The sequence below is a fragment of the Osmia bicornis genome, chromosome 14 (assembly GCF_907164935.1).
Source record: "Osmia bicornis bicornis chromosome 14, iOsmBic2.1, whole genome shotgun sequence".
NCBI lineage: Eukaryota > Metazoa > Arthropoda > Insecta > Hymenoptera > Megachilidae > Osmia > Osmia bicornis.
In genome coordinates this window covers 7,899,455-7,916,117 of record NC_060229.1, presented here as the reverse complement: position 1 = coordinate 7,916,117, position 16,663 = coordinate 7,899,455, and the positions used below count along the sequence as shown (strand labels likewise).

At 37.0% G+C, this 16,663-nt stretch overlaps 1 protein-coding gene across 1 annotated transcript; it reads left to right on the top strand.

Moving 5' to 3' along the window:
* The first annotated feature begins 6,782 nt into the window (after positions 1–6,782).
* On the top strand, positions 6,783–7,694 carry LOC123988475 (tigger transposable element-derived protein 1-like). The gene has a single exon (XM_046288723.1). The coding sequence runs from the start codon at positions 6,783–6,785 to the stop codon at positions 7,692–7,694; it is 912 nt and encodes a 303-aa protein (XP_046144679.1).
* The last annotated feature ends 8,969 nt before the right edge of the window (positions 7,695–16,663 follow it).

Below are 16,663 nucleotides of genomic sequence, written 5' to 3'. Positions count from 1 at the left end.
AACGACATTTCTTCTTGAAGAGATCACCTTTGCCTACTCTAGTAAACGAGATTCCCGATTCAAATTGAATTGATCTGTTCAGCTGCGTGAACCCCGGCCACGAAAACAAGATATTTTACGATCTACGTATTGCGTTATGGTGAAAAAGAACACGTTCATTGTACCAATCATCACAGACGACCATGCGAAAAGTATAAACTTCTTATGTGTATATCGAACATTTCAGTGTCGATTATAACGATATTGTCTCGGACAAAGGTGACCATGGAACAACCATCTTCTAAGGATTAACTGTTACAATTACAAGATAAGAACAGTCGATCCCTGTATTCCCGGTCTGTGTTCCAAGATCTACCATAAATAATAAAGTAATAAGTTCAATTTTATACTTTATGTCTTGCTAATGACGCTACACTTTTAAATATTTTAGTTTTCAAGTAAAAGTTTTACTTAGCTTTTCTCTTACTAAGACCCCTATGTACGAGGATCAAGGAAAGCCGTGCTCGTTTCTAGGAATCATGCGATCCTTTATCGTGTTGCCTCGTTGTCGATAATGTTGGTACATCGATAACAAACGATTCGACGAAAAATTACGTTGCAATTTCGAATGACAGTCCTCGGCACACGCAATCATCCTATTCTTCCAGAAAGTAACAGAGATAATCGGCTGTTGATAAAATGTATTTTTTAACAACTTCATAATGCATTAAAAAATATGAAATAATTTCTACTTCATTTATACAAATACCCAACAGCTATTAATAAAACCTATTTACTTGTTAAATAGTACACTAAATACATTTCAACCTTTTCGGAGGCGGCGCAAAATTAAAAATACCCGAGTATACGATGCTGTCAATAACGATTTGATAGGTTGCCGACGACTGAACTAGGATCTTCCTAGTAGAAGAAAGTTTTTAATTTTGCGCCGCCTCCGAAAAGGTTGAAATGTATTTAGTATACTATTTAACGAGTAAATAGGTTTTATTACTAGCTGTTGGGTATTTGTATAAATGAAGTAGAAATTATTTCATACTTTTTAGTGCATTTCAAAGTCGGTTGTATTTTTTGTTAAAAATTATTTTATTTTGCGTCTGTTTGGTGAAAAGCGTTTAATTACTAGAACTATTCAAATACTTGTTCATGTTCTACCGCTGGGCCTGAGTACAGTAGAATGCCGGATTATTAAACTATGAGCCTTGTGTCTGTAAGGCAGTAAAAACGAAGAAAATAATCTCAAAAACAGCCAATCTTAATACAGTAATACAGTTTATGAACAGAAATAAAATGAATGAACATAAAATATCGAATTTTGTTAATATATTTTCATCATTTGATTACACGGTGCAACACGATTTTTGATCTGTAATATCCATTACGTGATTCTTATAGGCTTTTGTTCACTGATTATGAATCTGCAAACCGTTTTGCTCCTATACGTACAGTTTTTGAGAAACAGGCATTTTTGTGAAAACGTGTAGTTGTGGGAAAAAATGCAGTATTACATGAAAACTAAAAATGCGAGGAAGTTCAGGTTTATATCAAAAGATAGAGGAGACTTTCCTCTATACGTCTGTATGAACAATTATATTTTTTGATGATTTTTAATATTTGTAAGTGCTTGTCAAAGTTTGAAAAAGAGGTGCCGTCGGTAGTTTGTACGCGCTATGTTTGTATTTTTATGAAAAATCTTTTATCTAGCAGGAATTTACTATACAGGATTGCATTCTATGAACATTTCTGATGAAGAAACCGTTCACAGAAAGCATCGGTATGGTTTGGTGTTGGAATAAATAAAGAAAATATCCATCGACAACGTGAATACGACGCGTTGCCGCCAGGCGACCATTGTATCCCTACCTCGCCGCGCCAGTGCCGTAACTACGCGCAATGGACACTTGTACCACTTTAACATATATGGCTTACTATGAGTCTGTATAATCTTTGAATTTGTTATCTTCTTGCATTAATTATCATGACTAAACTTACCTATTGTATAGAAGTTTAAAAATGTTTCCGCTTTGCTGCACGTTTATACGTTGTATCCTTATTTTCGTTCATTAGTGTCCAACAATAGTCTGCAAGCATTGCACACAAGTTTTTTCCTTGATAACGCTTTTCTATTCTTGCAATATCTTGATGAAATCGTTCACCATGCTCATCACTCACATCCCCGAGGTTTGCAGGAAAAAAGTCTAAATGCGAATGCAAAAAATGCATTTTTGGAAATTAATATTGTGTTCTTAACACGTGCACGGACAGTAAGAGTTTTAATGAGCTACAAAAATAGACAGATGATTTCTTAGTAAACTAACTGTGATATCCAAAGTTTGATTAAAAAAAAATAACGCTATATAGAATTAAATGTTATAAATTTGATTATAATAGTTTATGAAAATTATCAATTTCAATGTTATAGCATTCATGTAATTTTAGATCACAATTAAATCAAATTTTACTATTAAAAAGCAAATAGTTATTAAAGGATACCATAGGTATACGGATTACGCGCAGTTACGGCACTGGCGCGGCGAGGTAGGGATACAATGGTCGCCTGGCGGCAACGCGTCGTATTCACGTTGTCGATGGATATTTTCTTTATTTATTCCAACACCAAACCATACCGATGCTTTCTGTGAACGGTTTCTTCATCAGAAATGTTCATAGAATGCAATCCTGTATAGTAAATTCCTGCTAGATAAAAGATTTCTCATAAAAATACAAACATAGCGCGTACAAACTACCGACGGCACCTCTTTTTCAAACTTTGACAAGCACTTACAAATATTAAAAATCATCAAAAAATATAATTGTTCATACAGACGTATAGAGGAAAGTCTCCTCTATTTTTTGATATAAACCTGAACTTCCTCACATTTTTAGTTTTCATGTAATACTGCATTTTTTCCCACAACTACACGTTTTTACAAAAATGCCTGTTTCTCAAAAACTGTACGTATAGGAGCAAAACGGTTTGCAGATTCGTAATCAGTGAACAAAAGCCTATAAGAATCACGTAATGGATATTGCAGATCACAAAAAAAGTTCAAATTTGTTGGACTGTGTTATTATCACAGTGGATGAGGCAACCGAATTATTACATGAAGACTTTTTTCTAAAATCTTCTTGGTTTAAAAAAATCTTACATACCTTCAATACATAGTTTAAACACAAAGTTATAAAGCAGTAATATGATGGTTCTCATTCATTCAGTCTTTTATTGTCTTCACTTGCAAAGGAAAGTGAATTCATATCAAATACTCTTTTTACGCATATACAATATTTATGTTACCGTAAGTAGAGGCATTCGTAACTATACTGAAAAGTTTGTTAATGTGTACATGTAATTTTGTATAAGCATAAATACAATTTCACAGTAAATTGAATCTAAATTGTTAACGGAAATAAGTCGCAATTATAAACCTGTACAAAGTACATGCTGGTTGTAAAAACTTTAATGGACGAACTTATATACAAGCAGCACTAATAGATTATAAATTCCTACCTAAACCGTGTTGTTTCAATACCAAAGCTACATTGTTAAAAAAGTTTAGATGTAAATCAGAAATAATAATAGGGTCCTTTTCTTGTTAGTGACATTTGATGTATGACCCGTACGTTACTTATGGGTATAGGTATCTACAGATATCTATTTTAAGACCCCATCATAGTAGTTAAGAATATTATGAAGACAACTTTCTCATTTTCAGCTTGGAATTGAAAGAATTAGAAGAACTGCGGCACCAAATGATCATCCCATATTTATAGAAGCTTTGGCAGATATTGTTCATTCACACCTCAAATCAAATAAACCTATAAGCCCTATGTTTCTAACACGTTGTCCTCATTGTATAAGTAAAAATTGTGCAGATAGTAAAAATTGGTATGCACAAATATGTAAAAATTAAAAACAATGAAAAGTATAGAAAAAGATGCTTAACATGTACACTGACGAGGGGAACTACCCAAGTGTTACGCTCACTTATTAATGAAACTTTGCCACCTTGTAGAGCTCGTCGCCCTGAACACGCCTATACCCCCTTTTGGGGGCAGACGGCTAATTGTTTAAAAGATATTAACAATTAAAGTTAGTTACTGCTTACATTGAGAAACATGACAAACTAACACATACAAATGCTTAGCTCCGCGGTAAAACGCTTGACTCGCAATCTAGTTGCCTACGGTTCAAGTCCATGTATTTCCAACTTTTTTTTTCTTTTTTCTTTATAATGATAATTTATCTCTTTTTGAATAACTATTACAATTGTGCTATAATCATTGCATTTATTAATAATTAATTACATGTGCTGAAATTTTTATAGAATTTAAGTTATCTTTTCTATCCAATACGTACATTAACACCCTTACCGCATTCAAAATTTACACGCGTTTATTTGTTATTATACACACACACACACACACAATTAATTTGCATAAAATACGTATATAATTTCTGTCCTCTTGTTTTAGATTCTTCACCAATGTCTTCTGCGTCTTCTTCTAATGTTGTAAATATAAATTATAAATTTGCACGGTAGTATAAATGAATGTAACTAAATAAATATAATTAAATAAATTGAACATGTAAAAACAAATAATACCAAATAAACGCGTGTAAATTTTGAATGCGGTAAGGGTGTTAATGTACGTATTGGATAGAAAAGATAACTTAAATTCCAAAAAAATTTCAGCACATGTAATTAATTATTAATAAATGCAATGGTTATAGCACAATTGTAATAGTTATTCAAAAAGAGACAAATTATCATTAAAAAGAAAAAAGAAAAAAAAAGTTGGGAATACATGGACTTGAACCGTAGACAACTAGATTGCGAGTCAAGCGTTTTACCGCGGAGCTAAGCATTTGTATGTGTTAGTTTGTTATGCTTCTCAATGTAAGGAGTAACTAACTTTAATTGTTAATATCTTTTAAACAATTAGCCGTTTGCCCCCAAAAGGGGGTATAGGCGTGTTCAGGGCGACGAGCTCTACAAGGTGGCAAAATTTCATTAATAAGTGAGCGTAACACTTGGGTACAGTATTGCCTCGAAATAAGCAAGTGGCTCGGGACCGAACCGTTGCTTATTTCGAGGGAGGTAGCTATTCGGCTTGACTTTGTTCTCGAAACGGGACGATAGAGAACGCGAGAAACGAGTGAGAGATCCGAGGTAGCGGCAAATCATAAAGTGATCGGCCGAGCAGCGATGTTATTTTTTGAACAAGGATAGAATGTAGCATGCCCTCTCGTTCTCGCACTCTGCGTTTGCGAAGGCATGTAGAATGACATGAACGAAACATGCTCCAATTTACTAATTGCGTGTTAGACGCCCTCTTATTAAAAGATGTTTTAAATGCCACTCTTGAAAAATAAATATTATTTTTTTATTACTTTGCTTAAGATTTATTTCAATGTTGTTGAATAAAATCGTACGCCTTGAAGAAGATGCGGCCCTGTAGGTACCTGAAGGTTTCTTGTCCCTTCATGCAGACACGTCATGACTTTTCCGGAAAAACCCAACAATCTGTACCTGAATCGGTGCATACAATTCACACCATTCCGGCTTTGGTCAGTCTTTAGACAACCGTTGCTGGAGTAGTGCATAAAGTGAAAATCGATAGTGTCAAAAGTTGTGCAGTTTTTTTGTGATCATGGCGGAAATTCAAAAAAAGAAGAGAGTTTTTCTATCAGTGGAGCAGAAGATGCAAATTGCCGAACAATTACAGAAGGGAATGACGGTGAAGGCACTTTCTCGAGAATATGGAGTATCGCCGGATGTGATTCATCGGATTTGACGAGAGTGTACACTCCTATCCGCTTTTGGGACCCGCGGGGGCCATGTATTACAGCATAAAAATCGAAGAAGATCTTCGGTCGAAGATTTAGAAGAGCGATTGTATACATGGTTCGTTCAACAACGAGTGATGGGAAACCCCATAACAGATTTGCTGTTGGTGGAAAAGGCCCGCGAAATGTTGGCTGCGCACGGAGGAATCTCATATGCCAGAAGCAAGGGCTGGTTGTGCAGATTCAAACAACGCTATGCGATACACTCAGCCACAGCCGACTCTAGTACTAGCCATGCTGAACAACGTGGCAACACCGCTCACGTGACAATCGGGAGTCCTATTTTCAAAAACAGAGTCCTGTGCTCGGAATTGTAATTACTGTCTTTTTTAATTAAAAGCTGTAGTAATATACGCTATTTTGTATTAATTATGTATAAACAATACATAAACGTTGCAACTATGGCAAGTAGAAGTGATGTGGTAGTATAAAATTGTTATAAATGTAATATAAATTTTGTGTACTCTCGAAGTAGTTTGGTGTTGTGAAGCATGATATTTGAAATATTTACAGTGGTTTCAAGAAAATTTAGGTATGAAGCAAAATGAGACCATCTTTGGATCAAATTGAAACATTTAAGAATTGATAAACGTGTATATAAGTGAATAAAAACCTTGAAACAAGCGAAATTATTGGAACGAAACCAAAGAGGTTATGTGAAGTCCAGAGAGTAGCCGAGAGTCCGACGACGTTGATTGGCTGGGAGTCTGGGAGTCCGGGAGGCAGATAGAGTAGGGTTAGATGTTGATATATTCAGACCGGACTCCCGCGGTGTTGCCATTTTTACTTCAGCACGGCTAGTACTAGAGTCGGCTGTGACTCAGCCCTTGCTCATGGTGAAAAAGCAAGTGCTGACAAAGATGGTGCGCAAAATTTCATAAAAACATTCAATGACAAAATCGCGGAAGAGGATATAAATTTAAATTTAGTCTTTAATATGGACGAAGCAGGCCTTTTATGGAAAACTATTCCTTCGAAAAGCCTTATAACAGATACTGAAAGTAAATTGGAAGGCAGAAAATTAAAAAAGGATAGGGTGTCCATTGGTTTGTGTAGTAATGCAACTGGCACCCATAAATTGGCCCCGATTTTTATCCACAAATTTCAAAATCCACGAGCTTTGAAAAACTGCAGAAATTTGCCAGTGGTTTACAAATCACAGCGTCAAGCGTGGATGACGCAAGAAATTTTTAATTCCTGGTACGAGGAGTATTTTAAACCTAGCGTTGAAATGTACAAAACAGAAAGCGGTATGTTAGGTAAAGTCGTTCTGTTGGTGGACAACTGCTCCAGCCATAAAACTATGACACCCCAAGTACATGAAAATTTTGAAATTATTTATCTACCCCCCAATACGACATCCCTGATACAACCCATGGACCAAGGCGTTATTGCCAAATTTAAAACAACCTACAGACATAAGATGTTACGCCGAGTTTTGCAATATGAGCAAGGAATACAGGAGTTTTATTGTAAATTTAATATTAAAGACTGCATAAATTTAGTGGCGGAATCATGGACGGATATTACATCTGCCAATCTGCAAGCCAGTTGGAATAAACTTTTCTGCAGGGAATCCGAACAAATTGATATATGCAATACTTCCATACACTCCGAAATGACGGACATTATTAATGCTCTCACGGGCGAAAATAATGACAGCGAAGAATTGAACACCGTACTTACACATTTGGAGGAACAGGAGGCAATGAATTATGAAGATGACAGTACGGCGATGGAAATAGAAAGAAGTGGAAATGAAGAAGAAGAAAAAGAGGAAGAACATGATGATACACAACAAATCCAACCAACTGAAGCAGAGAGAATTGAAAAAAAGAAGAGGGACTAAATCATATTTGAAAATATTATTAAGGAGTATGGTAATGATAACGAAGCAACCTTAATCATTGGGGAGGCACTTAAAACAATTTTAGAAAAAGAACCGCTACGGAGAAAAGAAAGCCAACCGTGAAAAGACTAATATAAGGTAAGATAAGATTTTCTGAAATAATAGTAGAAAAAAACAGAAACTAAATCTACTCAAAAAGTTAATTATAATTTTTTTACAGGACATCACCTTTTTCACTGGCGTATCGACAAGGAGTTTTGTATATTTTGTATATTTTGTATATTTTGTATATTTTGTATATTGTTGTTACTCACAGTTAATACATATCCCAGTATGTCAGTATCATCCGGAGCGAGTTCTTTATTTCGAAGAAAATATACCAGACTGAGAAAGCATTATATATATTCCATCCTTCTTTTACTAACCGCTGTCACTGCTCAGTCGAGCGTGAAATTTATTACCCTAAACATCGGCTTCGCGCTTTCATGGACCTCTCACTTTGCGGGCGATTTCAAACAAAGAAGAGGGGATAGCGACTTGCTTATTTCGAAGTCGAGACCACTTGCTTATTACGAGGCAATACTGTAGTTCCCCTCGTGAGTTGCATTGAACTTGTCGCAATGAAGTTGGCTACAAATTCACTAACACATTCACGCCGCAGCGTCGGTGAACCGAACTCGCCATCGGCTCACCCACACGGCGTGAATGCGTTAGTGAATTTGTAGCCAACTTCACTGCGACAAGTTCAATGCAACTCAGTGTACATATTGTATTATTTATATGTACAAACTAAATACTACAAGAGGTTGTCGATTTTGTTAAATATATTTAATAAGTACAGATAGGTATTGTATTACATAAAGAACATAATAATTCTGTCATACAATGTTTTACATAAAATGTTAATATTTGTTGAGAAGAGTCTTGTTTTTTCTATTCCTTTTACTTCCTTCTTTTCATTTATACGCACAAGATATATTCATTAAAGTGAAATATGAATATAAATTGAAATACATTTTGTATGTTAAAGGACATTCTGTAACAAATACAATAAATTTTATACTTTAATATTAAAGTTTGTCAAGTACATAATGAATAATATTGAAGATAAATGAAATTCTAAAAAAAGTTTCAGAACTAATACTTGTTAATTATTTAGTAAACATATTTTCTTTTATAATTTATTGTGTTTATTATAAATGGATTAATGTAATATTCGAATGAAAAATATTAAATATTAGTTTTTGATTTTTTCATGGTTATTTACAAAAAATATATTGCATACTTTAATGTTTGCAATATAAATTGTTTTATATTTGAAACAAGTTCATAGTTGAAAATACATATTTTATAACTCCGAAATTAATTTTGGTATCCATGTTTATTAAGACATTTTTGTCTGTTTTGTTGAATATTAAATGCTCTTGAATTTTACCCCAATTTTCTTTAACATCCGCATAATTATGAGATTCCTTAAGGGGGTAGACACGGGTAATGCAGCGAGGTGACATTACCGGCAAAAATGGGCCTAAAAAGGGGTTTACGGGAATACACTTTTCGTCCTTATATGAGAAGATTTGGGGCTGGGTGAGGGCTCATTCGAAAGAGGAAGGTCCAATGCAGCGCGGTCTGGTCATGGTTCAACAAAATTGTGTTGATATCTAATAATATGAGTGTCCAAAGTAGAGGAAAAATCGACAAAATACATCCGCAGATTCCAAGTATTTTTTAGGTCACTAAAACAGTTCTGTGACTCAAACCGTGACCAGACCGCGCTGCATTGAACCTTCCTCTGTCGAATGAACCCTTATTTAGATCAAAATCTTCTCATATAAGGACGAAAAGTGTATTCCCGTAAAAGCATTCCCAAAGACGAGTTCCGCCATTATCTGGATACTACAGAGCAAGTTACGTGACAAATTTAGTTCAGCTAGTAGTTATAAGGTGGCGTCTAAGTAGAAAGGCTGCCGATCTGGAATCGTAGCCAGAATCAAGCGTCAGCTTGATTACGTCACTCGAACTGTGCTGCGAAGGCAAGCGAAAAAGGCAACATCGCCCGAACGCTGAGTGAGACGCATTACAGTCATGCTGTCCTTCTCTCATTCTGCATGTTGAGATTGTCCCTTTTCTCTAAGATTTGACTGCCGTCCGCCTGGATTTTTCACAGCGCCCCATAACAAACCTCGCCTCATTCAAACTACAGTAAAACCTGGATAAATGCAACGAAAGAATGCTTGGATAAGTGCAACATCGCTATCCCCTCCACTTGGGGGGATCCCCCTAAGCCGAACCGAGCCGCTCGGCGAGGAAACCGTGTAATATGATCCGACCGTAATATCGATGTGACTAATACTAATTGAACGATAAAACTTTTTTATTTTTAACTTTTTCTTAATTAAACTTCTACTAACGCATGTGTGAGATTTTTCTGATTAAAATGACACCAAACACGATATAGTTTGAATTATATTTATAAACAATAGTAATCGAATAAACAACATAGAATTGACACCACAACTGAACATAAATGATATCGGCTGAATACAAAAGATGTGTACGGACACAGAGTCGGCATGTCGGCTGAATAGAAAACATGTGTACAGACGCAGAATCGACACCTCGCTTGGATAAATGCAACATTAAATACCCAGAATCGACACCTCGCTTGGATAAATGCAACATTAAATGCCCAGAATCGACACCTTGCTTGGATAAATGCAACATTAAATGCCCAGAATCGCCACCGTGCTTGGATAAATGAAACCTTTGAAACCAGAGCCAACACCGCGACTGGTTTTGATGTCGATCTCTGTTGCTTTTTGCCAACCTTTAACATCAATTTTAGCAAGTAATTATAATTGAAACTATATCGTGTTTGGTACCATTGTAATCAGAAAAATTTCACCGATGCGTTAGTAAAAGTTTCAATAAAAAAAAGTCAAAAATAAAAAAGTTTTATACTTCAATTAGTATTAGTCACACCGATACGTTTCGGCTCTTTCCTTTGATCATCGGACCTCTCTCTTTCCACCACTGTCTGTCTCTTTCTACGTTCACGCTTGGCTGGTCGTCGCGTGTAATCCGAGATTCGACACCTCGCTTGGATAAATGCAACCACTGGGTCCCAATGTTGGTTGCATTTATCCAGGTATATCGTGTTTGGTACCATTTTAATCAGAAAAATTTCACCAATGCGTTAGTAAAAGTTTCAGTAAAAAAAAGTCAAAAATAAAAAAGTTTTATACTTCAATTAGTATTAGTCACACCGATACGTTTCGGCTCTTTCCTTTGATCATCGGACCTCTCTCTTTCCACCACTGTCTGTCTCTTTCTACGTTCACGCTTGGCTGGTCGTCGCGTGTACAGTAAAACCTGGATAAATGCAACCAACATTGGGACCCAGTGGTTGCATTTATCCAAGCGAGGTGTCGAATCTCGGATTACACGCGACGACCAGCCAAGCGTGAACGTAGAAAGAGACAGACAGTGGCGGAAAGAAAGAGGTCCGATGATCAAAGGAAAGAGCCGAAACGTATCGGTGTGACTAATACTAATTCAACTATAAAACTTTTTTATTTTTGACTTTTTTTTATTGAAACTTTTACTAACGCATCGGTGAAATTTTTCTGATTACAATGGTACCAAACACGATATAGTTTCAATTATAATTACTTGCTAAAATTGATGTTAAAGGTTGGCAAAAAGCAACAGAGATCGACATCAAAACCAGTCGCGGTGTTGGCTCTGGTTTCAAAGGTTTCATTTATCCAAGCACGGTGGCGATTCTGGGCATTTAATGTTGCATTTATCCAAGCAAGGTGTCGATTCTGGGCATTTAATGTTGCATTTATCCAAGCGAGGTGTCGATTCTGGGTATTTAATGTTGCATTTATCCAAGCGAGGTGTCGATTCTGCGTCTGTACACATGTTTTCTATTCAGCCGACATGCCGACTCTGTGTCCGTACACATGTTTTGTATTCAGCCGACATGCCGATTCTGTGTCCGTACACATGTTTTGTATTCAGCCGACATGCCGATTCTGTGTCCGTACACATGTTTTCTATTCAGCCGATATCATTTATGTTCAGTTGTGGTGTCAATTCTATGTTGTTTATTCGATTACTATTGTTTATAAATATAATTCAAACTATATCGTGTTTGGTGTCATTTTAATCAGAAAAATCTCACAAATGCGTTAGTAGAAGTTTAATTAAGAAAAAGTTAAAAATAAAAAAGTTTTATCGTTCAATTAGTATTAGTCACATATTACACGGTTTCCTCGCCGAGCGACTCGGTTCGGCTTAGGGGGATCCCCCCAAGTGGAGGGGATAGCGATGTTGCACTTATCCAAGCATTCTTTCGTTGCATTTATCCAGGTTTTACTGTAATCCGAGATTCGACACCTCGGCTGAATACATATATGAATTGTTGCACATATTCAACTTTTACTGTATAGACGCGAGGTCCCTCCATTTATTAGTTCTAATAGTACCATAATACTTTTTTATGCAGAATATTTCAAGGAGTTGACACAAGTAAAAAAAAAATGCAACCCATTTAAATAAAAAGTGGATTTGCATTTTTTGAGTGCATCGTTGCATTCACGAAGAAAATGAAATCGCAGAAAAATATACATTATCATACCATGACGTATCCTGTATACTTTTATTAATTAAAAAACATTTATTTAAAAAAGTTAATAACTTCTTCTAAAAATAATTCTCAGATTGCCCGTTCCTTCGGAGCAGGCATATATTTTTCAGCAGCGAGGAGTGCTACGGTGTGCTATGTAAAATCCACGCGTTTGGTCAGTCAGAATTTATCGGAGCGTGACAATTCTATCATTTGGGTTGAAAGAAAGATAGCATGATCACCGTACATCTCACTCTAAACGCGCGCCAATGTTTCGCTTTCGTTCTTCAGGCGTATCGTGGCAATGCCTCTGGCGAGATGAGCGTTTGAATGTGTTTGTAAAAATACTTGAGGCGCTGTTGCCTTCCTAGATCGTGTTGCGCGCACGCTAGCTGAGAATTAAACCTTTCAAGTTCGTAACAAAACACGCAAGTGGCTCCACCAGGCCCAACGAAAAAACTACTGTAATACCGACGTCCCGAATCGGTGACGTCACGTACTGGGCCTACCCCCTTAAATGGTGTTATAAAAATAAATTTTATTATACATATACATATAAGTAATTTAAATGTCGCCCCTTTGATTGGTCATTCTTGTGAATAATAACCTGCATACCTGTTTGTGGTAGCCCTGCCAGGTGTTCTCAGGTTTGTATGACCCGAAATAAGAATTGCGTTTTTATGTACATGTACGTGCCCAGTGGACGGTACCGTTTCTTAAGGGCTGTTCCTTACACGCACACAACAGGAAAGAAACATAGGTATACCTGACACTTTCTGGAACAACTCCTTGCTTTGAAATCTGACCTTTTCCAGTCCTTAGCCACAGTCAACTTGCGTGACAATACTGTGTACTTTATGATACTGTTTAGTTTATGAATCTTTTTAAGTACCTTTTTAAAAATATTAATATTAAATTATTTTTTGGCTCTGCAGAGCTCTGTACAGGAGCTTCGTACGGGCCCGTTATGGCCCCTGCCATAAACTGCCATAAAGTAATTTGTGCAGTTCGAGGCCCACCAAAATATTGTGGTCCTTTGCGAATATTTCTCCAGTATGAACTAACCCATCAGGACTATTTAAATTAAAGTTTTTTCATCGGAAAAGGTCACCTGTATAAAATTACTTTTAGAACAATTCTAAAAAATGTAATCAATAACGTGAATTACCTGATCTCAGTCTCTACCGATATTGGCAGGTACGAACCTCATTCTTCCCTCTTTATGTCGAGGCAAACGCCGTTAGGTAGTATTTATTATACTTTCTGTCTTTTAATGTGTTTATTGTTTTTTATAAAGCGATGTATCGTTGAACGGGAATCATTTAATTGAAGTTCCGACTTAATCTGTGTAAGGCTCTTAGTGGAATTGCTAATGGTATTGACAATGTGACGTTCTGAACGGGCAGAGAACTTTTTTTTGGACCTCCCTTTTTGTTTAAATTATAACCACGTGGAGTTTTTAGAAATTCCATTACTACATGACGCGAACGATTAAGTTCGTGCAATTTCGCGGATTTTTAAATTCACCTCTCGAAATTCTAATATTTTACTTTTTTCTGATTCAGTCAAATAAGTTCCGCGTGTTATTATGATACTATAAATACCTAACGTACAAAGCTAGATTGTTGAAACAAAACTGATGGAAAAACGCATTCTAAAGCATTGTTTAGCGCTTGGTTCTATAGTTACGAAATAGCAAAAAACAATATTTATGTCATCTATTGTTTTTTTAGGCGCGTATTGTTAATGTTTTATTTTAAAACATACATACCTTTTGAACGTACTCTCTCCAACTGTTCCGACTATTCGGAGTTACAATAAAATGAGGAAGGACATGAGGTGGAATTGGCGTCACCGGTAAATAAATAAAACAACTGATATATAATTAAAACAAAAAATAACTTTAATAATTCAAAACCCTAACTGACTCTACTCTACGGGTACCGGCTGTAAAAAACCCCAGTCAAAAGTGGGGAAAAAGCCTGGTCCCAGCAAACAAATTATACTAAAAGAATATATACATAAAAGGATACAACAAAATAATAGTCTAAAGCGTGAAATAAAACTAGAAATTAAAACTAACATGCACTTGCATACAGTAAAACTTGGATATATGCAACAAACATTGGGACCCAGGCGTTGCATATATCCAGTCGAGGTGTCGAATCTCGGGTTACACGCGACGAGCAGCCAAGCGTGAACGTAGAAAAGGACAGACAGTGGTGGAAAGAGAGAGGTCCGATGATCAAAAGAAAGAGCCGAAACGTATCGGTGTGACTAATACTAATTCAACTATAAAACTTTTTTATTTTTGACTTTTTTTTACTGAAACTTTTACTAACGCATTGGTGACATTTTTCTGATTAAAATGATACCAAACACGATATAGTTTGAATTATAATTACTTGCTAAAATTGATGTTAAAAGTTGGCGAAAAGCAAAGGAGGATTGGAAATGAAAACCGGTTGCGGCGTCGACTCGGGTTTCAAACGTTGCATATATCCAAGCGAGGTGTCGATTCTGGACATTTAAACGTTGCATATATCCAAGCGAGGTGTCGATTCTGGGCATTTAAACGTTGCAAATATCCAAGCGAGGTGTCGATTCTGGGCATTTAATGTTGCATATATCCAAGCGAGGTGTCGATTCTCCGTCCGTACAAATCGTTTGTACCGTGCCGCGTTACCTATTCTACGTTCGTACACAACATGCGACGTGTTGCATGTTGCATGTTGCGTGTTTCATGTATCTTTGGTGTACGGCCTGCCTTATACATATGTAGCCAAATCATATCGTGTTTGGTACCATTTTAATCAGAAAAATCTCACAAATGCATTAGTAAAAGTTTCATTAAGAAAAAGTTAAAAATAAAAAAGTTTTATCGTTCAATTAGTATTAGTCACATCGATATTACGGTCGGATCATAATACACGGTTTCCTCGCCGAGCGGCTCGGTTCGGCTTAGGGGGATCCCCCCAAGTGGAGGGGATAGCGATGTTGCATATATCCAGACAAACTTTTGTTGCATATATCCAAGTTTTACTGTAATCATTCAAGCCGTACTATAACAATCGAGAGCTCTCTTACCAATCGTATCGGATGGTGTCTCGCCGACGTCGCAACAAATCGTCGTGGTCCTTACCAAAAAAACTACAAACCCTGATCACAGGTAACGTCCCGGCAAAGAGGACAAAAGTGGCCGTAAAAAACGCACCACTAACTGCACGGCTAGCCAGGTGGGCAGAATCAACCGATCGCAGAACTGTGCGCACAGTTAACCGTCTGAACCACCCACAAGATCGCCCGCCCGTGCAGATAAAATGACAGCACCTAGTTGCTTCAACAAGAGGACCCACGCCCGACAGCCACAGCGCACGTCAACGAACACCACCAGTCCAAGATCCAAAACACAATTCACTCTTTAAAAGATTTGGGAAAACTCAGAAAACTCTGGGAAAACACCCGCACAAATTGACCGATCACGGTTCAATGCGCGGGCCCGATCCCGGGCCATACCCCGCCACCACCACCGACACGCCGCCCGCGCCTGCGCAGGGTTGCGTGACATCGTCCAACCGCAGACCCTCGCACAGCGCCAAATTTAAAAACAACCGCTCGAGCAAGTATGCAATCGCGCGACGCGAACACCAACCATATATTGCTTTCAATTCAATTTAAGATATATTATTTAAAACTTAACAATTTTAGGGTCGTTCTATAGTTATGATACGCAATGTATTTTTAACTACTCGATTGCCGCGATCGCTTTCGCACTCCGCAGTACACACATATATACACACGTTTACACACGTAGTGTGACAGCCCGATAAGATCCGTTCTGGACTCCGATTCATCCCGTCAACCCACATCGATGACGACCCAACAATCTCTGGACCACTGAGTCATTCTTATGACTAACACTGACTCCTGGATCTGACACAGGAAGGGCTTTCCTTCCCTACCAGCAAGAACCTTAAGCCTCGTACTGACCTGTGCATTTGTGCGTTCGGGCAAAAATGCTCAAGTGAGTACGGCCCGTTAATGTGTTCATGAAGGCCCAGAGGAAAAACTCAGTTTATGATATGGCCTGATGAACCGTCATAAACTGATTTTCGAAATCCGGAACAATTTTTGATATTAATTGTTTGGATACTTTAAACAGATACTGAAGACTCGTATATGAATCTCTCGTTGCTAAAAAACGTAGCGTTATCGCTAAGCGTTCTTTCACCGTCACAGCTTTTCTAAATCTGGTGTTTTTTTGTATTTTGGGGCTGATAGCATTTATTAAAAATTCAAAATCTTCTGACGATATCCGCACAAAATTTTTATAATG

Coding starts and splice junctions, on each gene's coding strand:
- LOC123988475 (XM_046288723.1), top strand. CDS start 6,783: ATGGACGAAGCAGGCCTTTTATGGAAAACTATTCCTTCGAAAAGCCTT.